Source organism: Rhincodon typus, unplaced genomic scaffold, assembly GCF_021869965.1.
Source record: "Rhincodon typus isolate 14 unplaced genomic scaffold, sRhiTyp1.1 hic_rhity00001613, whole genome shotgun sequence".
NCBI classification, from domain to species: domain Eukaryota; kingdom Metazoa; phylum Chordata; class Chondrichthyes; order Orectolobiformes; family Rhincodontidae; genus Rhincodon; species Rhincodon typus.
In genome coordinates, this window is record NW_025967251.1 from 1 (window position 1) to 25000 (window position 25000).

Here is a 25000-nt window from a genome sequence, read left to right on the forward strand (position 1 = left end):
TAAGATTTGTTTTACTACTCCGTGCCTACTTTATTGTCAGTGTTGCTAAACAGATTTAAATGCAATCTGATATTTTCAATATGTAGTGCATTTAGCCATGTTCCCCTCTTAGTATCACTGTTATAATTTGATCATTGTGAAAATCACCAAGTGTATTAGCGTCAAGCAAACTATATGAATGCTTTTACAGAAAAGGATGTTGATCCCACTGTCCTATAGCTATTAGTTTTCTTCTAGGTCTTGCCACATTGGCAATCTCTTAACTGGATTGGATTCTTGTATCTTGCATCCACAGATCTTTTCAATCCCTTGAGAAACAGACAAAGTTAACATTGGATGCAACAGCGTTTCAGTTGAAACATTAACATTAATGTGGAGGTGCTGGTTTTGGACGGGGTGGACAAAGTCAGAAGTCACATGATACCAGGTTATAGTCCAACAGGTTTATTTGGAATCTCAAGCTTTTGGAGCACAGCCCCTTCGTCAGTTGCAGTGAGAGAGCAGAGTGCACAGACTGAGTTTATAGGCAGAGAAATCAAGGGCAGATCGTACAACTAGTGTGAGTGGACACTCAGAAAATAAGTCTCTGCAAGTGACCAAGAGTGTTAGATGGTGAGTAAAGTGTCAACAGCTGAATAACCAGCAAAGGGTTGACTTGTAATCTGATTAAGTGAGGCAGAGAGATGATAACAAATTAAAAATGTCGTACTGGAGACAAACTAAATGACTGCAATACCATAATAGGTATAAGACTCGCATGCTGAGGGTCTAACCAAAGTAATAAGTAATTCAAAACTGTACAGACTAATTAAGGTAGAGAGATCCTAACAACTTACCAAGGTGATGCTGTCAAAACAGGACAGCAAGGAAGATTTTACAGATTCAGAACAGTATGGTGGGGTCCCTTGTAGCATGACATGAACCCAAGATCACAGTTGAGGCTGTCTTCTTGGGTACGGACTTGGCTGCCAGTTTCTGCTGGGCGATTCTGTGATGTTGTATATCTCAACGTCCGCCATGGAGGATGCTTACCTGAAGATCAGAAGCTGAATGCCCTTGACTGCTGGGAGGGAACATTCCTGTCTGGCGATTGATATGTGGTGTCCATTCATCTGTTGTCATAGCGTCTGCTTGGTCTCGCCAATATACCATGTCTCAGGGCATCCTTGCCTGTAGCGTAGGAGGGAGACCACATTGACCAAGTCAAGTGACTTGATCTCTGCCTATAAACTGTTTCTGTGTGCTCTGCTCTCACCGCACCTGACGAAGGGGCTGTGCTCCGAAAGCTTGTGTGGTTTCAAATAAACCTGTAGGACCATAACCTGGTGTCGTGTGACTTCTGACTTCATTGAACATCAAGATCAGTCATTTGATGGAATCACTATAACTTCTGTTTGCATTTTAGTTTGGCCAACCAGGAGAGGTAGCCATCCATAGGAAATTGCAGAAAAACTGCAATATAAATTTTAAAAAATTAACGTTTTAGTCATTTAGTCGATGATATTATCAAACTTTGAAAAAAGTCTCAATAGGAGGTAGGTCAAATCGGTATATATAAATGCACCCTGGGAGCTGGCAGTATGACATTTATCTTGTATGTATAAGTGTGTGCAGTTTAAGAACCATATTTAAAATGCTTTATTTCCTGAGCCAGCAGCATTTTCTTTCAGCTGTTATTGCTATTAATTTTTTTTTCTTTTTTAGTAAAATCACAGCCATTTGGAATAGATGATAAGGTAAGTGCAGTCTCCATATGTATGTTTGTCAATGGAAATATTTCTCCCCACTAAGTAAAATTGTGCATGTGAAAATAAAAATCCATTGCCTCTCCAGAAATAACTTTTCTCATGCCTCTAATCTATGGAAAAAGACAATATATGGCATGAACTAGATTTACAGCTTGATTGTTTTGAGCTCGTGAGGACATTATCTCAATTCAGTTTTTCCTCAAGGAAAATGATAAATGCCACAAAAAGGACCCAGCAAATGAATTGGCTCTTAAATGCAATCTATTATGCACATTTAATAGGCATGAGTATTTACATTGTTCGTTTCCAAAATTCTGTACTTCTAGTTTAGTTAAGTTGAAGAAAAAGTTTTGTGAAGGAGAAGTACATCTGAACTTCTTACTCTTCCACTTCATGTTTCTTTTCCATAATTCTTTGCACTTGGCTTCTTTTTATAATGCTGCCTCAATTTTTTTTTTTTCAAAACGTTAGTACTTTGGACCGGTTGCAAGCTTTAAATAATGACCAGGTGATTTTTCTTTTCTGACCTATATTCCATTTAGGTTGAAGAGAGAAGAGTAATTTTGATTATTCTTCATAGACTGCATGATCATCTAGCAAAAATAGCAGGTAAGATAACCTGTCTGTGCTTTTGTATAATTGATTTCTTGGTGTTAGTGATGGTTTTGAAATATTGATTATGCTACTAGAACTAATTCAAATGTCAGTTGGGAAATTCAATTATTTAAATCTGAGATTTTGCTTGGGCTCCTTAGAAATGAGGAACCATGCATCCATTCTGACGGTTCTCCTGTAGACTGTCCGAGCAAGGCAAACCACGCATCCTTTTCGCAGCAATCAGCTGCCATGTTCTGAAATTTAAAGGCCCCAATAGTGTCTTTGGCTGATGTCAAAGGCAGAGTACGTATGCTTGGTGCAGTTTTAGTCTTCAGAGGTGCCAGATGAGGGGGCGTGGGAAGCTGTGTGTGCAGGGTGGCAGCTGTGGAAGAGGGTAGGGCACCAAGTCAGGATGATGGGGATCAGGTGGTAATATACGTGATGCTGTATTTCGCGTAAGGTTAGTGTGTGTTGGAGCCATTAGGTCTAATGGGGAAAGTGGATGTCATGACAGAATGTTTCAGGTGTGAGGAAGGAGGGAGTGTGTCAGGTCAGGTTGATGGAGCGGTGGATTGAAAAGGGAGATTGGTGTTTTGGGAGGGGAAAGAAAAGGGGATTGGATGTTAGAGAGGGAGCATCTGTGGTACATTTTGCAATCAACAGTGAACATCCTGACTTCTGACATAATGGAGGCAAGGTCATTGAAGCGTCTGAACATAGCTGGGCTTAGGACGTTACCCTGAGGAACCCTTGCCGAGATGTTCTATAGCTACTGAGATAATTAACTTCTGGCAACCGCATTATTTTCCTTTTGTGCTAGGTATAACTCCAACCAGTGGAGTTTTCCTCCTGGTTCCTATTGATTCTGGTTATGTTAGGGCTTCTTGATACTACACTCGATCAAACGTGTTCTTAATGTCATAGGTAGCCACCGTTATTATACCTGGAATTCAGCTGCCCTTTGCACATTTGAACCAAGGCTTTAATGAGGTCAGGAGTTGAACAGTCCTGGCAGAACCCAAACTGAACATCAGTGAACAGGTTATTGCAAAGCAATTTCCATTTGATAGCACTGTTGGTGACACCTTCCATCATCTTTAATGATTGAGAGTAGACTGCTAGGACAGGAATTGGCCGGATTGGATTTGTGCTGCCTTCTTTACATAGGGCCTATCTTGGTCATTTTTCCAACTGTTCCAATAAACATTTATTTAGTTATTTAAAACGTTAGGACGTCATGGATGATCAATCGGCAAAAAGCTTTTCGTATCACGTCTGTTTGCACATTAGTCATTTGCAAGGGTCAATTTCTGATTTGTTTTTGGCCAAGTGCCATTATAAAATGAGTATCAAATTTAGCACCCAGATGCTGCAGTTGAGCTTTTGATATCAGCGAATGTAGTAAACAGTTTTGGATTGCAACCTGGGGTTGGTTTTTTTTTTAATTCATTCATTGGAATTGGGCAACACTGGCTTTTATTGACTCTCTCTAGTTGCCCTTGAGAAGGTGGTGGTGAGCTGCTGCTTTAAACTGCTGCATCATGTGCTGTGGGTTAATCCACAATGCTGTTGGAGAGTAAATTCCATGATTTGACCCAATGACAATGAAGGAATGATGGTATATTTCCAAGTCAAGTAGTTGAGTGGCTTGTGGGGGAACCTGCAGGTGGTGGGGCTCCCATGTATCTGCTGCCCTTTTCCTTCTAGATGGAAAGGGGTCCTGTGTTAGAAAGTGCTGTCAAAGAATCTTCAGTGCATCGTGTAGATAATACACACTGTTGCGACTGAGCATCAGTGGTGGAGTGTGGATGTGGGGCCAGTCAAGCAGGCTCCTTTGTCCTGGATGATGCCAAGCTGCTTGACTATTGGAACTGCAACATCCAGACCAGTGGGGAGTATTTCATCCCAAACCTGACTTGTGCTTTCTTGATGATAGACAGGCTTTGGGGAGTGAAGAGTTGAGTTGTGCGCCACAATATTCCTAGCGTTTGACCTGCTCGTGTAGCCACACTGTTTGTGGGGAGTCCAGTTGTTTTTGGTCAATAGTAACCCCAATGATGTTCATAGTGGGAGATTCAGTAATGGCAATACCTTTGAATGTCAGGGGGCAGTGGTTAGATTTCCTTAGAGGAGAAGGTCATTGCTTGGCCTTTGTGTGGCACGAATATTATTTGCCGTATGTCAGCCTAAACCTGGATATTGTCTAGATCTTGTTGCATCTGGACATGGACTGATTCAGTATCTGAGGAATTGTGAATAATGCTGAACATTGTGCAATCATCGATGAACATCCTCACTTCTGGTCTTACGAGGGAGTGAAGGTCATTGAAGCAGGCGAAGATAGTTGGACCTAGGACACCCCCTGAGGAGCTCCTGCAGAGATGTCCTGGACCTGAGATGACTGACCTCCAATAACCGCAACTATCTTCCTATGTGCCAGGTATGACTTCAACCAGTGGAGAGTTTGTCCCCGAAACCCATTTATTCCAGTTTTGCTAGGGCTCCTTGATGCCACACTGTCTAATGCAGGCTTGACATCGAGAGCTGTCACTCTCTCCTCACCTTTTGGAATTCACATCTTTTGCCCATGATTGAACTGAGCCTGTAATGAGGTCAGGAGCTGTCTGGTGCTGGTGGAACCCAAACTAGGCATGAGTGAGCAGGTTATTGCTGAGCATGTGCTGCTTAATAACCCCGGCATCTTTTATTATTTTACTGGTGATCAAGATTATACTGATGGGGCAGTAATTGGCCGGATTGGATTTGATCTGCTTTTTGTATACAGGACATAACGTGGGCAATTTCCACTTTCAGGTAGATGCCTATACTGGAAGAGTTTGGCTAGGAGAGCACCAAGTTCTGGAGCTCAAATATTCAGTACTATTGCTGGGATGTTGTCAGGCCCCATAGCCTTTGCGGTATCCAGTGCCTCCAACCATTTCTTGATATCACATGGAACGAATCAAATTAGCTGAAGACTATTTAAGTGACAGCTACACTCTGGCAATTGAATGAATCAGTCTGAATTAATGAGGAGGAACAGAAGAATATCGAATATCATATGAAGCTGTAATTAAAAATGTCAAGAGAAAATGAACTCATTCATACTTTTGTATTTAAAGTGTCTACAAATTTGAAATGAAGTCAAACTCGTGACGTTAAAACGTGTCAGCATCAAGAGTATTACATCTTGTCATTGCAAAACACGTTTGCTTTTTGCCACTCATTTTAAATTTCTCTTGCAGTTTTTAAAGGGTCTATACTGACCTGATTTATATTCCTAATGGTTTTTTTCCTAATTCCAGGAGAGTACGATTGTGGAGATCATGTCCATTATAAAAACAGAAGTCTGTCTGTCCAAGATGCTGCTGAGTATGTAACTGTAAGTTGTATCAGGCTTATCTTTTCCTTGCGATTTCATTTTATTACATAAATTGATTGAGCAAGTTCTCTGCTATAAAATGTTTGTCCTTCTACAGCTGAGATAAGCATAAACGTCAAAGTAGTCAGAAGAACAGTACTGAAACAGCTTTTGCCAAATGTATGTTTGACCTTTGCATACTGCATGGCCCCAATAGTTCTGAGAATTTTTTGCTGGGATTGAAGGTTTTGAGCTGTAGGGAGAGGCTGAATAGGCTGGGACTTTTTTCCCTAGTGTCAGAGAATGAGAGTTGACCTGTGTAGAGGTTTACAGAATCATGAGGGGCATGGATAAGGTTAATAGTTAAGGTCTTTTTCCCAGGCTAGAGGAGTCCAAATCTCGAAGGCACAAGTTGAAGGTGGGAAGGGAAATATTTAAAAAGCATCTCGGGCAGTTTTTTTCATGCACTGGGTGGCACATGGCGGCTGGTACAATTACAACATTTAAAAGGCATAAAAATGGGTATATGAATAGGAGGTCTTGGACGGATATGGGCCAATTGCTGGTATATGGAAATAGATTAATTTCAGATATCTTGTCGGCATGGATGGGTTGGACCGAAGGGTCTGTTTCCATGCTATGCAACTCTGACTCAATAATTTCTCATGTAAAATTTCAGTGGGGATCCCTTGTGTGCACAACAGCTGTGATGATTTCCTTGGAGATTTGATAACTGCATAAATTTAAAATGACTACCCATGAAGTGTTCTGAATAAAGGCGCAAAAATGGAAATTATAAACATTTGGATTGATGTCCTGACTTAATTAGAATGGAAGTGATTATTGGAAATCAGTTTCAAACCACAACAGTAGATTCCATTGGTATTTGAGAATATTCCTCAAGTAGGCAAGTGAGACCAAGTTGAAAACATTGTGTATCAGAATTTTTTTTATTATTTTTCCATGTAAAGCTAACCATTCATAAGTAACATACATATATGTGGTGATTTGGTTTCTTTTATTAAAGTTTGATTTTGGTTGGTGGTCAACCTTGAATTAACAAATTATTTTACCTTGGAGAAGCAAATATGTACTGGGTTTGGACTTGATTAAAGTTTTGCTCTAAACTGCTTTCTATTCACAATGAAAAGGAGGGCAGTCTTTCAAAATCTACTGTAATAAAGATCTTAAGTTCCTTGTCATTCTGAAAAAATATTCAATTTAAGGAAATTTATCATTTGACCGTTTTGTATCTTTGATAAATGAAGAAAACAAAATTATTCATTAACTAAGGTTGAAGTGGTGTGAGAACTTGAACTTTGTCCCCTCTCTATACAACTGCTGTCAATCATTTAGTCTATCATTCTTTAACAACTCCTGAATTGTAATTTATGTATAGTTAATTAATCCTTAAACAAATTTTTCTTCATGTACTCCTCATTTGTTTCAACTAATTATGATTTCCCTAATTTGCCAGTATAGTAGAACCTAGTGTTGATGCGGGCTGAAATGTTATTTGGTTGTTGGCACTGATATTTAATAACTTACAAAAAAAATGCACAATATGTGAATATTTGCACAACTACGTCAGTTGTCATTCGATATAGTTGAGCAAACTGTTAAGCTTTTTGATCCACTTTCTGTGGATTGTACTTTGCATGAGAGAGAAATCAGACATTATGTTTAGATCTGTAACAAGTTAAAATGCATATGTTACCTCTGGGTGTGGTGGTTGGCCTAGTTGATTTCTGAATTTGAGGTGTATGTGCTTTATGTAATCTAAAATGTTTTTTCATTTTATACAAAGGTTCTTGATCCCAATCATGAAAAGAAATTTAATGGTTCACTACAATGGATTTTACAGAGTACAGATGACTTTGGTATAAAGTGAGTGAGTTTGGTCAATTTGAGAATGAATCCTAAACCAAAACACATTTTGGGAAACAAATCTTTCGAGCAACAGAGTCATCATAACTGCGGGTCTTGTGTTTTAATACACAGGTTGCTTGGCAGTGACTCTGAAGTCAAGGTAAATGATGTGAGTGAAGTACAGTATCTGGAATCCACACATCCACAGATGTCATTTATCTGCCGCTTTCGTCGTGCATTCCTAACTGTCTTGCATAGGATGTTTATATTTCTTGTGGGTGAGTCTCATGATTTTTTCCAGTAGTGTGAAATATCTTTTACGTAATGCTAACTCTCTTGTCTGCCTTCACTTCAGTGTGAATGAGTATAATGGGTAAACTGTTAAGCGGATAAATTATATCGAAGGCAGATTGTCATGTGACATTTTGTAATGAGTAGTATCAAACATTACTAAATAATTAGTCCATTTGGCTAGCTTTGTGTATTTTAAATTATTGTCCTTTCAAAAGTGGGCCTCAACATTGACTTTCTTGAGCATGGTAATTGGAAAGAGGTTAATAATTTGGCCTTTCTGTCAGTTTTTTGTTTTGGATTCCCCTCTTATGGTTAGGGTTCCTAAAGTCCCAGTCTCTGTCCAAAACCTTACATCATGACTCCTAAATCAGAGGCGATCTTCTTCAGACCTAATGGCTAGGATTGTGCATTTTAGATTTCCATTTCATGAATCAAAACTTGATATCAAAATTCTATGGCCTAAAAACTTACGATTTTGTCTACAGGGAAAGTTTTATTTAATGTGCTTTTGTTGAAGAAGAATTTGTTTCTTTGATATTTGGTGTTAAGCACAGTGTCATTTCCTGAAATATAAACATGGTAGATTACATGCAGATTAAACCTTCTATTGTCTCAATCCCCAAATGAACAAGTATAAATTTTCTCATGGCAGCGAATGGGTTTTCAGTTAAACTGCAAATTTTTTAAACTGCACGTTTTTAATCAACGGATCTACTGTTACATTTTCCTTGCTAAGGACTAGATTGACATCCTAACCTCGGATAGGATCATTAGAGAGTTCAAAAATACCATAATGCTTCCAAGTATCTAGGTATTTGCTTTTTGTGTTTCAAGATTAATGCTGTAACATTTTGCAGAAACTACATGCTATTCTGTCAGCTATTATGTAAAAATAGATTTGTATCTAGTGACAGTCCATAAAATAAATGAAAATATCTCTGCTACAATCACAATAAGTCAGGCAATGTTTCTTGCATAAAACTGGCAGAAAGAACCATGCTCTTGGAGTTGGCTGCAGTTTTATGACTTTAATGCTTAAGATGGTGACTTATTTATAATTGCCTGAGGTTTGAAGGGGCTCTGATCTTCACCTTTTTAATGTCCAGGTGTGCAAGCTTGAAAAGATCTAATGATCCACTATCAGATCGTGCTGTTACTGCTAAAATTGCATGCTATTTCAAGATCATTTTGAAAAGCACATTAATCTATTTTTGTATTGTTTCCATTATGCCCACTACATTCTCATGTAGTCCATGAAACTCCTTTCTTGATTCTAATTCCACTAAACTACTGTTGTCAACTTGACTTCCTGGCTCTCCAGGTTAGCCAATATTGACTAAAGTTCTCTCTTTCCCCCTCTTCAGTTATTGTCCATATCCTTTCGAAACATGGCATAATCTCTCCTCAAAAAATCAACTGACTCTACTGTTCCACCCTCCAGCTCCTGTTTCTCTCCTTGACATGTCTTTCAAATCCATTCCCTGTCAGTCTTGAAACTCCATGTTTGCATCTCTGTAATTGGTTGCCTCTGCCATAGTACAAAAATAGCTTGTTAAAGTCTCAAATTATATCCTATGTGTCTGGCAAAAGTGAACTTTCCTTCCTCGTTCTTCTTGACCTGTCTTGACATGATTATTCACATCATTTTCAGTTCCTCTTCCTGTTGTCTGACTGAATGAGACTGCTGACACTTGCATCTATTCTTACCTATAATCATAGCCTGAGAATTACTTGTTTCTCTTCCCACTGCTCCTTTAGAACTTCGCGTCTACCAAAGATCTACCTATGTCCCTGTCCTATTTCGGCTGTGTTCTGCCTCACAGCAGCAGCATCCAAAAACAACAGTATTAGTGTTCATACATGTGCTAAAAAAAAAAATCTAGGTCTACCTAATTACCACCCCTCTTGACTCTGTTCATAAGTTAGCAAGAAGGTTCTTATTTGATATCCAGCAATGGATGGGCAGAAAGTACCTCCAGTTAAATATTTTGAAACCTGAGGCCATAGCTTGGAGCAGGACTGAAAGCAGCATTCCCTAGCTACTGACTTAATTCCTGTCCGTGACCAGATCTGACAAACCAAGTAAATTTGCAATTTTGGTGTCATGTTTGATCTGGAGGCGAGTTTCTGATCTCAATCGTGCCATTACGAAGACCATCTATTTCTAACTCAATAACGTCATCCAATCTCCTTGTTTTTTTTTGCTGCAACTCTTACTTGTGGCCTTTTGTGTCTGTAAATATGACCTCTTCAATACATTTCTGCTGTTTTTTTCCCCCATTCATAAACCAGTCATCCAAAACTCTGATCCCCACATCCTAACTTGCAAGTAGTTAGCTTCTGATCCAGCAATATCTCATCTATGTTTTCAATTTCCTCCATTGCCTGGTTCCTTCCTGTCTTTAATCTCCTCCTCTGCACAAGAGTCTAGTCTCTTGAGCATTGCTAGTGTTAATGCTTCTTCATTGAATATGTCTTCAGTTGTCTGGACCTTTTTCTTCAATACGGTCTCTTTGACTAAGCCTTTAGGTTGACTGATCTAATATCTCTGGTATAGCTTGGTTTCATTCTTTTGAAATGCTTCTATGAAGCCCCTTAGAACATATTATAAGACTATTTAATTAGATGTGATTCATTCTGTACTCGACCTTCCAAATCGATGAGTTTGAAAAACGCCATTTGTAACGCTACAATAAATAGTTTTATAAAATTTAAGATGTTCATTTTATTGGACTGCCTTTTAGAATTAGTTGGTATTTATTTTTAACACTTGTAGGTGTGGGAATTGTGTGGGGAGTGCTTCATTACATGAAGTATCGTTGGTGGAAGGAAGAGGCAGAGACCAGACAGATGTATGACATGGTGGAAAGAATCATAGGTATCTAGCACTTGTTTTGAAATTTGATTGTTTTTGATGGCATTGAAATATGCTAATAAAACATTGTGAAGGCCATTTTCTTTTACAACCTTGTTTTCCAATTACATCCAAAAGCCTTTTTAGATTATTGTTTGTACTAAAAGTGGTTCAAAGTAAATGGTGGCTGACACTTTTTTTGTTTGGTTAGATGTTCTGAGAAGCCATAACGAAGCCTGCCAAGAAAATAAGGACTTGCAGCCTTATTTGCCTATTCCTCATGTACGTGATTCTCTCATACCACCCCAGAATAGGTAAGATAAGTTCATAATATAGATCAAGATGTGAATATTAAACTAATACAATTCTTGAAGATATTCTTTTGTTGCATCTTTACACAAAGCAAATTCTTTTTTGAATTATTCAGGAAAAAGATGAAAAAGGTGTGGGAGAGAGCTGTTGTTTTTGTTGAAACCAATGAGTCCCGTATTCGGAAAGAAACCCAAAGAGTAGGAGGAGGAGATTTCTTAGTTTGGAGATGGACTCAACCATCTTCAACTTGTGATAAAATAACAGTTGTGCCGTCCAAAGTATGGCAAGGAAAAGGTATGAATTTGGCATCCATTGCATATTTTGACACTTAACAGGTCTAATTTTAGACTGCAGGGCTACAACTTGAGTGCCATTCTCTTTAGTTTGCTTGGCACGGTTTGTAGTTAATTGCATGATTTTGTTACAGCGCTAACCTAGTTAGCAAACCATTGTGCAAATTTTATTTTGCACAAGTAATTACAAGTCATCAATTTTAAAACTGAATTGCAATTCTTATTGAACAATTTGAAGTAAGAGGCTCTTACTTCATAAGTGCCGAGATATAGGCAATTTTCTTATTCACGTGGATATGGCCCATTTACTTCAATAAATATTTGGTGTAATGATTATCTTCTCATCCAACAATTTGCACTAACCCCATATTTTTGTGTTGTGCTTAAAATAAATCTGCAAAACCATTTTTGTTTTTTAAAAACTGCACTCCCCACATTAGCTGGGATCAATTAGCAACTGAAATGATTAAATCTTCCTCCACTCTCCAGACGTGGTCAGAGTTAAGTCTAGCTTGGCTTATAACTAGAGAGCCTGCTTACTTAAATTGCACATGAAAATGTAGAGTATATGATTGGCATTAATGAATGTGGTCTGTAAAGCTCCAGGGCCTATGTCATTGGACCATTTTATTATCTCCAACCTAAAAGACTGCATTTTTCCCAGTTACAAATAGTATTTTTCAGTCCTTTCATTTCACTGCTGAGTTTTGCTTTAAATCCTGTGTCTCCACAGAAGTAGATCAGATAAGCTGGTCCTTTTATAATTCAGTTGCAGATTGATTTTTGTTTCTGAACTGGTTGCATGCTGGGAATTGGTCATTTGGACTGATTGTTACTGTTCAATGTAAATGCAAAACACCAATAACAAAAGTAATATTTCAAGTTGAATTTATTTTATCTTTATTCATAGTCCAACCATAATGTGGCCTATTTAAAATCTTCACTTTAAATAGGTAGAACTAACTAATACAAAAAGGCCCAAGATTCAACCTTTTGGGATATTAACATCAATCACACTTTTTCTGCCTCCTTTCCCACTAACTTGGCTGTTTGGCATTTATCTTTTCTATTTGTGAACCACAGAAGAAACTGAATAGAAACAAGTTAATTTCCTTTGCAGTTGGGACTGTATATTGATGCCAGTTTTTGGTCTAAGTTTATTGGTGTGCAAAATATAATAGCCCATTTCATAATCATGATTTGAATGAGTTGTTGCCAAAGCCTAAATATGCCTTCATATTTGTTTTTAGTTCACCACTGCCTTTGAATAGTGCCCAAGTCGAAAGTCTCCTGTTAATCGGAGCAAACTTTACACATTTGCCAAAAGTAGAATATGACGTCAAGTTAGTAAACTGAGTTATCCATGCTATCTCAGTTTTACCACCGTGCTCACACTTGGCACATCAGGGAAATGTAAGCCCTAATCAGTAATTGATATTTGCTAAAGACGAAGTATACCCAATTTTACTCCAATAGCAGAGGTGTTGAATTAGAAGTCTTAATTATTTCTTATGACTGAAAGACCCAAAGCAAATTACTGAAGTGAGTATGCTGTGGAGGAAACAACCTCCTGTTGTCTTCCAGAGAAGGATATTTCGTAATGTTCAAGGTCATTTGACCGTTTTATCTGGAATTTGGCAAGTTGCAATTTTGTTAGAGGTATGATAGCAACATGATACAATGCTGGTGGGTTTACTTTCCAATACATTTTAGATTAAATTGCATCGGGGTATTCATTCTTTTCTGGTCTGCCTTGAAAGCTGGTGTTTTTGGTGCTGCTCTAAGGGCATTCCTGCACTGAATCTGGATCACCTTGCCATGTTGCTACCTTGTCAGGTTTTCTCCTTTTTTACTTTGAACAGATAGCACCTTCTGCACTCTATAATCCAATTGGATTTTTTTTCACTTCTTGCAATGCTGTAGTTTTTCTGGATAAGACTTTAGTAGTTCATTGTTTGCAGTTCAGCCAAGAGTCAAAGCAAGCAAAATAATTACTCAAACACAAAGCTGAAAAGATATGAGAAAAGACTTCAGTGAGCATAGATGATGGCAAGGACTGATGGGTCCAATTGGTCTGTTTGTTTTTTTTTGTATCGTAAATGCTGTGTAATCCTAATGTTCCAAGACTTAAAGCTTGATGGTAGCAGACCTACCTTTTTGCCACATCTTTTATATACACTAAGCAAGGTGTTTTCCCAGAGCCACTAAAGCTGTACTTGCATCCTTTTTTGGTAGGAGGATGTAACAATTCCTAGAAACATAGGAGATAGGAGCAGGAGGAGGCCATTTGGCTCCTTGAGCCTGCTCCACCATTCTTCACGATCATGGCTGATCGTCCAACTCAATAGCCTAATCCTGCTTTCTCCCCATAACCTTTGATCCCGTTCACCCCAAGTGCTATATCTAATCGCTGCTTGAATACATTCCATGTTTTGGCATCAACTACTTCCTGTGATAACGAATTCCACAGTCTCACCACTCTTTGGGTGAAGAAATGTCTCTTCATCTCCATCCTAAATTGTCTACCCCGAATCCTCATACTGTGACACCTGATTCTGGACACCCACCATCGGGAACATCCTCCCTGCATCCACCCTGTCCAGTCCTGTTAGAATTTAAGTCTCTGAGATCCTCCCTCATTTGTCTGATCTCTAGTGAAAACAATCCCAACCTAGTCAGTCTCTTCTTGTATGTCAGAACTGCCATCCCTGGAATCAGCCTGGTAAACCTTCGCTGCACTCCCTCGAGAGCAAGAGCATCCTTCCTCAGAAAAGGAGGCCAAAATGGCACATGATAGTCCAGGTGTGGCCTCACCATGGCCCTGTACAACTGTAACAACACATCTCTGCTCCTGTACTCAAAACGTCTCGCAATGAAGGCTAACATACCATTCGCTTTCTTTACCGCCTGCTGCACAAGGGCAGCCAGGTCCCACTGCACACTCCCCTCTCCCAATTTACAGCCATTCAGGTAGTAATCTGCCGCCTTGTTTTTGCTTCCGAAGGGAATTATCTCACGTTTATCCAAATTATACTGCCATTGATTTGCCCACTCTCCCAACCTGTCGAGATCATTCTCTGCATCCTCGTCACAGTTCACCCTCTCACCCAACTTGGTATCATCTGCAAATTTGGAGATGTTACATTTTGTTCCTTCATATAACTTATATATTGTGAATAGCTGGGGTCCCAGCACCAATCCCTGTGTCACCCCGCTAGTTACTGCCTGCCAATTTGAAAAGGACCCATTAGACATAGTAAGAACTGCCGATGCTGGAGTCAGAGATGAGCGTGGAGCTGGAGGGACACAGCAGGTCAGGCAGCATCAGAGGAGCAGGAAAGCCGACGTTTCGCAACGGGTCCTGACCAAAAACATTAATTCCTACTCTTTGTTTCCCCTCTGCCAACCAGTTTTCTATTCACCTCAATAAACTTCTCCAATCTCACCCACTTTAATCTTGCACATTAATCTCTTGTGTGGGACTTAGATTATCAGGCCCCAGGGATTTATCAGCCTTCAATCCCAACAATTTTCCCAGCACCGTTTCTTTACTAAAACTGATCTCCCTCAGTTCTTCCCTCCCTCTAAATCTTGCATCCTCTTAACAATTCTGGTATCTGATTTGTGTCCTCTTTCGTGAAGACAGAGCCAAAGTATGTATTCAGTTCCTCAGCCATTTCTTAGTCCCCTATTATACATTCCCCCATCTCTGCCTATAGGGGACCTAAGTTTATCTTTACTAATCTCTTTCTCCTCTTGTACCTCTAGAAACTCTTAGCATCAGTCTTTATCTTCCCTGCAAGCTTACTTTTGTACTCTCTTTTTTTTCCCTTCTTAATCAATCCCTTAGCTCTTCTTTGCTGAATTCTAAACTGCTTCCAATCCACACATTTATTATTTTTCTTGGCCAATCTGTATGCTTTTTCCTTGGATTGGATGCTGTCTCTTATTTCCTTTGTAAGCCATGGATTGGCAGTCTTACCCATTTTGCTTTTGCAACAGATAGGAGTAGACAGTTGTTGTAGTTCCCCATGCATTCCTTGAATGTTAGCTATTGTCATCCTGTTAAGTAACTCTCCCCAGTCTATCAAGGCCAACGCTCACCTTGTTATTTCCTTCATTAAGGTTCAGCACCCTAGTCTCAGAATCAACAACCTCATTCTCCATCTTGATAAATTCTATCATGTTATGGTTGCTCTTCCCCAAGGAGTCTCGCACAGCTAGATTGGCAATGATTCCCTTCTCATTATACAGCACCTAGTCTAAGATGGCCTGCTCTCGAGTTGTTTCCTCCACATACTGGTCAAGAAAACCATCTGTGTACACTCCAGGAATTCCTCCTCTACGGCATTGTGGCTAATTTGATTTGCCGAGTCTGTTAGATTAAAATCACCCAGGTCACTGATATTCTGTTATCACGTGCATTTCTAATTTCCTGTTTAATGCCATTCTCGACATCACTGCAGTTTCGGGGTCTATACATGACACCTACTAATGCTTTTTGCCCCTTGGTGTTTCTCAACTCTACCCATACAGACTCCACATTGTCAGAGCTAATATCCCTCCTCACTATTGTGTTAATTTCCTCTTTAACCAGCAATGCCGCTCCGCCACCTAAACCTTTTTTGCCAGTCCTAAGTACTGAATACCCTGGGACATTCAGTTCCTATCCCTGGTTGCCCTGTAGCCGTGTCTCCATAATCCCAATTACATTGTACCCATTTACTTCTATCTGCATGATTAGTTCATCCACTTTATTCCAGAATCTCTGCGCATTAAGGCACAAAGCCTTAAAGCTTGTCCTTTTAACGGTGTTTGTCGTCTCATTTTTCTCATAGCCTTGTTTGAATCTTGTCCTTGGCTTCTCAGCCTATCACTTTTTTTTCTGATTCCCTTTTAATAACTTTTATTTTTGTTCTTGCTGCCGCCTTCTCTGTCTCTTTATGTAGGTTGCTATCCCCTGGCATATTAGTTTGAACACCACAACCACAACCAACACCACCACCACCACCACCACAACCTCAACCACCACCCCAGGACATCAGTCCCAGTCCTGCCCAGGTCTAACGTGTCCAATTTGTACAGGTCCCACCTCCCCAAAACTGGTTCCAATGCCCCTGGAATCTGAAAACCTCCCCCGACACCATCTTTGCAGCCATGCATTCATCTGGTATATCTGGTTTCTCCTCTGACTAGCACGTGGCACCGGTACTAATCCTGACATCACTTCCTTTTGAGGTCTGATTTTTTTAACTTTCTTCCTAGCTCCCCATGTTCTGGCTTTAGGACCTCATCCCTTTTTCACCTATGTCATGTGTACCTTGATCACTGGCTGTTCACCCTCCCTCCATCCTGAACGTCCTGTACCTGCTCCGAGACATCCTTGACCTTAGCACCAAGGAAGCAGTTTCCCACCCTGGAATCTCATTTGCAGCCACAGAAACGCCTGTCTATTCCCCTTACTGTTGAGTTCCCCCATAACTATTGCCCTGGCACACTTTTTACCCCCCTCCTCTGCAGCAGAACCAACTTTGGTGCAATTAGTTTGAAGTCAAATTGAAGTTTCGAAATCTTGCCATTTAGCTTTTACTCTTTTCTCAAGGTGATTTTGCTTCAGCACAGCCGTCATTACTTTGGTATCCTACTGGAGTTTGAATTCAAAGTTTGGTTACAGTAGCTATAATGCTGTCATGCAGAGTAATGATCATATGTGAGTCTTTACCAGCTGACAATGGAATGAGAGGGACATTGCAGACAGATCTGATGTATGTGCTAGAATTCTGCCTAGAATTTATTGATGTATTGCAGTAGCGTGTGGAAATCCTCAAATATCTTAACTCCACTTGAGACCAGGTACAATGGCAGTGCTTTTATTAATGTATTGTTTGAATATAGGTGAAAGCTTTTTACCCTGGCAAATGAACTAGCATAAATCACTAATTTTACATAATTCTTTACAACTGGATGGAATAAGTTTTTTTTTGTATAATAATTTATAGCATGAAAGTGTTATGATCTTGAGGAAGAGCATTAACTTTTACGAAATCAAATTCCCAGTAGTTAATTAAAAGAATTATACATTATGGATTCATGTTTGTGTTTTTCTTATTGTACAATCGTTAAAGCAGGTAGTGCTAATTTTAACACCATTTCATATACCCTGAAATATTAACAGACCACTTCCCATTTTTTTTTTTAAACCGAAATGTTCCCCTGTATGTTACAGGATCTTTAAGGTTCTTTCATTTCTTCTGACACCAGATCAAATATGCCATAGCTCTCAGGACTTGACTTTGATTCTCCTCAATTTCCCAGTCTGGCACCTAGACTTCCAGAGCTTGCACTTTCTCCGAGGATTCCACATCTGATCTATCTTGGCTTTAGCAGGCGTATCGGAATTTATAAATTGTTTATTATTTTGGACTTTTCCAAGGATGAGTCCCATTCATGTTTCTTGCTTACTGTCTTCAAATCATTAACGACCTGTTCCAAGTGGCCTCTGGGCCTTTGTTCTGATTGCCTGTCGGTCACACACCGCTGCAGTCTTAGTCTTTCAAGCTAACTGCCATTTGTGTGAGGGGGAAAAAAATGCACAAACAAACCCAAAACAAAAGACTGCCTTCTTGAAATCTAATCCCATTGCTATATGTCCAGCTGGAATGTCCCGGATAAAGAATCAAACCAATTAATTTCCAACCTGAAGTATGTTCAGCTGAAAAGTGTATTGCTAATTTAAGACCACTCTGGTCTACCCATTTACTTCAAACCTTTCTTTGATTTGGGATCCACGTGAATAATTTAAATTCGTTATGAAGACAATTGTAGACATCTCTCTAACAAAGTCTGGAAAAATAGCTGTTTTTGTTTTGTTTAGTGCTTTCACACTCCAACCTCTGACCTTGTTATATAAAATTGGATTATCCTGTACTGGTAATTATTTATTTAGGTGTTTACTATTAACAAGTTTGCTTAATCTGGGTTCTTGTCACAGGGTTTAAAAATTTACATTACTGAAATTAAGTTTTTTTTATTCCTGAAATACGATCATGAAATTGCATTTTCATAACCATAGATTCTGATATTTTTCCTTGGATAGCCTTCCACCTTGATGGTAGAAATTCTCCACCTAACAGTTTGACACCCTGTTTAAAGATTCGGAATATGTTTGACCCTGTCATGTAAGTATCTGATGAGATATGGTGATTCATTTGAAATGTGCAGACAAGGCTGCAATCTTGTAGTTATCAGATTTAGCATGTTAAACTGGCTACAAATTTACATTTATCTTGTAAATTTGGAAAAAAGTGAGCAAATTGTAATTTGAAAGTTTTAGTTCAATAATTTGGCTCTAAATGTTGAAAGGTGTAATTTGTTTAGTGCTTGACTCACAGGATTATCAAAGTTTTAAGAATAATAGCAAGCTGTAATTCACAATTTCAGATTATTACTGCTGAGCTGATATTCATTCTTAATCCAATTTCTTTTTAATCATTAGAGTAGTAAGAAATAAGTTTAAATCTTTTTTTTTCTAAATGCTAATTTGTATCAGACTTGAAGAGATTTGCATAAAATAGTAATAAGTAATTTTAGAATAGCACAGTAATGAGCTAAGTTTCCCTGTAAATTCTCTTTCAGGCATTTTTGTTTAAATATGGGTTAAATTTGAAAAAATTAGTTGTGAAGTTTCTCCAAGGCTTCAATATTTTGTAATCTCTTCATTGTTTAAATGATGTATAAGTAATGTCTGTTGTTTACTCTCTTCAAACCCTGCTGTACTGCCAAATCTTAAAGCAGGATTCTTCTACGCAGTCTATCCTAATTAACATAGGCCTATGGTAGCATTCCTGCAAGGGGGAATCTAATGGATGCAGTATTTTAGGGTTTCAAAAATAATTCATTTTAGGTGTAATGGAAGTTTATTATACAAAATTTAGGCTCATAAAATTGGGGGTATTAGCACAGATTGAGGCCTGGTTAATAGCCACAAAACTTAGGCATAAAGTTGTCATTTTAGTATTGGCATATTGTAATTAGTTGGGTACCACAAGGATCAGTGTTTGGTCTTCAGCTATTTGCAATCTATATGAATCAACTTGTTTCCTGCATCTAAGTAAATGTATCCCAATTTGTTGTTGATACAAAACTAACAGGGAAAGGAACAAATAAGGGCAATAAAAGTACGTGGGTAGGTTGAATGACCATGATAGTGGCAGACAGAATTTTTAATACAGAAAGATGTGAAGTTATTCATACGAGTAAGAAAAGGTACTTGTTGAAGTTTTTTTGTCTTGCATTGGTCTGGACAATTTGCAAGAAAATAGACATTTGTATTGTAAACCTGGGCAGTTAACTGTCAGTCATGAGCTGTTGCATTCTCCATAATAACATCTCTGCCAGAGTCTACTTGCCAAACTATCAGCACACTCCAGTTGTACAGTATGAATATTGATCTCCCCTTAATTTAGTTTTCTTCTAAATTGTCTTGATGAACGCAAGTTGCAAGGCATCAACAAACTTCTTAGCAGTACTTGAGTTCAATACAACTAAGTGGCTATTAGTAAGAAAAATAGAAAAGTAGATTTCTGGAAGACTGACTAAATATTATTATTTAGAGGGATCTGCCAGTCTTTAGTGGGAAAATCATGCATTTAACAAGAAACAGCAAGCAGTTGGCAAAGCAAATTGTTTCAGTCTTCACTTTTTTTTCTATCACTTTGTAATAAAGAAGCTGTGCTATAATTTGTGTCTTGGTGAGAACAGACCTGGAGTACTGTGTACACTCTGGCCTCCTTACCTAAAGAATGATACACAGTAAACTTATCTAGCATTGATGGGACCAGGAGTGTGCTGGTTGATCAGACGTTCTGGTTGATCAGGAGGTCCACATAATCAATGTAAAAACACACTAATAGTAACATAATTCAGTGGGTGTACACAGCACTAATGCTTTACTTACAGCATAAATCACTTTAACAATGCAACTTTGCCTTGAATAAAACTTACCAGCAGAGAGTTTTCTCACTTGCACCCTCAACTGACTACTGTGACATCGCAATAATACAGTAAACATCTGGTATTTCGGGTATATAATTGTTGCTGGTTTATCGAGAGTGCTGTTTCATAAGGTGCTGGTTAAAACTAAGTTTGCTGTACTTGGAAAGAATGTAATGATTTGCTCATTAGAATTATTCCTGCAATGAGAAGATTATACTATAAGAAGAGTAGCATAGACTAGATCTGTATTCCCTAGAGATCGTGGTGTTATTGAAACAGAATTCTTAAAGCTTGACAAACTCTATACTGGAGGAATGTTTTCTCTTTCTTGAGGCTAGATCTAGGAGTCGGAGTTCTGAATAAGGGATCAAATGTCGGAGGCTGAGTGAGGAGAAATTGTTTCACTCAATGTTGAAGGTTTAGAATTCTGTACCCAGACAGCTATGGAAGCGTGTCTGACTAATTTAGTTTTTCAAGGAAGTTTCAACAAGAATGGATGCAGGGGAACCAAAAGGTGAGTTGTATTTAGAATTCCAGAAAGCTTTTGACAATGAAGTCATGAGATGAGTCAGTGGCATTGGAGATAGTATATTAGCATGGATAGACAATTGGCTAATGGGCAGGAAACAACCAGTGAGGGTAAAGGATTATTTTTTAGGTTTGCAACCTGTAACCAGTGGGGTTCTGCAGGGATCAGTGCTGGGACCACAGTGGTTTACAGTATATATTAAAGACCTGGAGGAGGAAAAGAAATATACTATAGCCAAATTTACAGACAACAAGAGATACAAACATTTTACAGAGAGATAATAAGTGGGTAGAAAATTGGCAAATGGAGTATAATGTAGGAAATGCAAAGGAAAGGGAGAATAGTATTATTATGTAGAGGAAAACTGCAGAAAACTACAACACAAAAGGACTTGGGGGTATCTCTGCACAAAACAAAGCTAGCTCCGGTGCAGAAGGTAATCAGGAAAGCTGATGGAATGTTGGCCCTTATTTCAAGGGGGTTGGAGCACAAGAGTGGAGAAGTCTTAATGCAACAATACAAGGTGTTGGTGAGACCACATCTGTGGTACTGAGGGCAGTTTTGGTCCCCTTTATAAGTGGTTGGAACCCACTGGAGTTAAGAAAAATGAGGTGATCTCATTGAAGCAGGATTCTTAAGGGGGCTTGACAGTGTAAATGCTGAGAGGATGCTTCCCCTTGTTGGAGAGTCTAGGACTAGAGGACATAGTCTCTGAATAAAGAGATGCCAATTTTGAGACTGAGCTGAGCAGGAATTTCTTTTGAGGGTTGAGTATCTTCAGAACTTGTTCCCACAGTGAGTGAGGGCAAAGTCCTTGTGTATATTTAAGGCTGAGATGGATTCTTAGTCTGTAGGGGAATCGAGGGTTATGGGGAAAACGCAGGGAAGTGAACATGAGCAAAGTTTGATCAGCTGTGGTCCTATTGAATGAAGGAGCAGGTCAAGTGACCAAACAGCTTCCTCCTGTTCTTATTTCTTGTGGTCTTTATGGAAGCTTTGGTATTGAATATACTTAAGTCAGATCAATATATTTTGGATACTGGGGGAACTGGAGTATACAGGGATAGTGTGAGAAGATGGAATCAGCCGTGGAATTATTGAACAGCAAGGAAATGGCTCCTCATCCTATTTCTTTTGCAGTTGTTGGCCCTGCTGCTCTTAGTTTTTCTAGAATTTGCTAGTACAAGAATGAGTCCAAATGTAAAGGTACACAAACTAGGAAGAAAGATTTGGAAATGTACTGATATGTATGAACTGGTCTTTGTTTCAAAGGAGGTTTATAACAACAGCTTATGCTTGTGTAGCACCTTCTAAAGTGATTTAAATATCCCAAATACTTTGATACGACTTTGAGCTTTTGGGTCCGATAACAGAAGGTTGGACAGGTTTTTTAAGGAGTGCCTATTTAAAGGAGGAATGCAAGGCTTGAGGTAATTTCTGAGTTCCGGGATATCCAATCTTTTCTGTCCTTTAGAAAGGTATATGTTTATAAAGTGTTTCCAACCCATTTATTGCATAACCTTCATTAAGATATTCCAAGATCCAGAGATGAATGCCCAGTGTCTACTCCACAATGCTATCCAGTTCTGATTGTAATATTTTTGGCTACTTTGCAATTTGCATTTTCTATTTTTTTAAGGAATAGATTTTAATTACTCTTTATTTTACAGGGAAATTGGGGATGACTGGCATATTGCAATTCAGGAAGCAATCCTAGAAAAGTGCAGTGACAATGAGGGAATCGTTCATATTGCAGTGGATAAGAATTCACGTGAGGTTGGGAGTACTACCTATTTTAGGCAGATTCTAATTTCTCATCTTGGTGTCTTACTGCTGCCTAACTGATTTACTTAAAGTCTGAGAATTTTCTTGCAACTGATCTGGTTTCCTTTTTTTTTCGCCCAAACGCAGTAATTTCCTCCATTCTCTCTTCTATAGGGTTGCGTGTATGTGAAGTGTTTGTCTCCAGAATATGCTGGCAAGGCTTTTAAAGCACTTCATGGGTCATGGTTTGATGGTAAGATGCTTTAAAATTGCTTAGGTTTTACATTTTCAAACTACAGAATAATTTGCTAAATTCAAAACAGAAAACGTTTTTGGAAAAATCTTTCAATTCAGCATCTTATTAAAATGAATGAATTACTGTACTAGAGTGGAAGTTTTTAATGAGCAATACAAATTTACCGGCAAATCAGACCTGTCTGTACACCACTTTTTTTTTATTGCTTTTACACTTCTGCTAACAGCTAGAATTACATTTGAGAGGCAGAGGGGGTGTTGCAGTAACGTGCATGTTTCATTATCCCTAGAATCCAAGACACTGGGTCCTGTACACATGAACTTTTAGTGCCGTTTTAACCGTATAGTTTTGTGAAAGTGGCATGTTGAGGCCAACGTTTTCCCATTTAAAAAAAAAAGATTATCAAAATCTGAGGGCACCAGGGGAACAAATATTACCCTTTAAAATTTTGATTTTCTTTTACCTTGGATTGCAGAATATTAGAGGAAATTATGATCACTTAATAAGCAAACAGTTGCACATGTGTACTTGTAAGTGGTTTTTTAAATTGGCAAAAGTAGCATAGTTGCAATTGACTACCGCAAACTAATTGTATTTTGTTCAAAATTGTATTATTATGCTATGGCATTGTATTGAATATATTTCCCTCATGGTGTTTACTGGAGTCTTAATTAACCTGTTTTTGTTTTTTTAGGAAAACTAGTGACTGTAAAATATCTGAGATTAGATCGTTATCATTATCGCTTTCCTCAGGCTGTCCATTGCAACACTCCATTAAAGCCATCAAGTAGGTACATGAATTCAATGTCGCATCTGCGTCTTCTGACCAACACAGCTAACTCTCAAGGAGCCTCGTGAGACCTCTCCTATCCCTGCCAGTGCTGTTACACTGCAGCAAGAGAAGTCCTGCTTGAATGCTCTGTCTTCCTTTTTATTGCTTTTATATGTACACTTTTTGTATTATAAGGAGTGCATCTTCTGTGTTAAGATGCCAAGAAGCTGGAGAAAATTTCCAAAGGAGCTATCTGTAACATTTTGGTGTATTGGGATAAACAAGTAGTGGCATAGAAGTAAAACAAGATGTGACTTTCATGCAGCGGTTATTAATTCTTAGACTGTGGGTTGGGCATGAACAGTTTTGTTTAATGGCACTAGGTGATGTTTTGGATGTCTTGGGGATTAATCATGCATACCATGGTTCAGTCAGTATTTGACCACTGAACTAAAGGAGAGGATATCAGTTGGTCAGATGTGACTATTCAAAATCTGTTTGCATTTTTTTGTTGGAATTTTGAGTTGCAGTGCTTGAATGTAAATTTGCGAGCAGTTTGATACAAGATGGGCATCTGATAATTGCGAACAACATGGAGCGAGTACACAACATGTAGGGCACAGTGCAACAGCTGTTGATAGCTGTCAGCAGAAATTTGAAATGAATAAGGGCAACTTCATAATGTGGCTGTCTACTTAATGAGATTTGATTTATTTTGTGCAATAAACATGTCTGGATTAAATATGGATTAATAATAGCACTATCATGCAGGAAGAAGAAAACCAGCAGTGTTATGGAGTGTCATAATTTGCAGAATGACAAATGTGCAGGTTACTCAAATAATAAAAAAGAAAAATGACGTACTGTGATTAACAACTTGGTCTATATTCCATTAAGTAAATGCAAGCAATCTGAATTATGGAAATTTTCATAGAATGAGTATAGCTTTATGTTCATTTAATCTTGCTTTTGTTCATTGTTTATTCCAAATTTAGGTCATAATCTGCAGGTGATACATTTCAGCATGGAATTGCACAAAATGCACAATTTTCTGAGTAAACATGATGCACACTGCCTGCAGCAGAGCCTTACTGTGCCTTACCTTTGTGTGCTTGATGCAGGCACTGTAATGAACAGGAATGTAACTTAATTCCAGATTTCACACAGAAAAGTAACCAGTTTGTTCTGTACAACTTTTTTGTTGCACTTTGGTTAAGAAGTTGTACTAAAGTAAAGCAAGGAATCTTGCTGTACCATGTGTGCATCATGTGATGGTGTTAATATTATTCACGTTTTTGGGCCAACCCATGATGCACCTGGTTTGTTGATCTGTTGTAAGACTGAATGTGCAAGTGGA

The 25000-nt window shown here is 38.6% G+C and overlaps 1 protein-coding gene across 1 annotated transcript; it reads left to right on the plus strand.

The window, feature by feature from the left end:
* Nucleotides 1-1654: 1654 nt before the first annotated feature.
* On the plus strand, nucleotides 1655-25000 carry LOC109920460 (inner nuclear membrane protein Man1-like; the record flags this gene model as incomplete). The annotated part of the gene is made up of 12 exons (XM_020520493.2): nucleotides 1655-1736; nucleotides 2291-2357; nucleotides 5651-5727; nucleotides 7514-7593; nucleotides 7708-7853; nucleotides 10646-10747; nucleotides 10935-11037; nucleotides 11151-11329; nucleotides 18425-18506; nucleotides 22522-22627; nucleotides 22790-22868; nucleotides 23566-25000. Coding segments are annotated over 12 exons (1267 nt in total), but the record flags the coding sequence as incomplete, so codon positions are not given.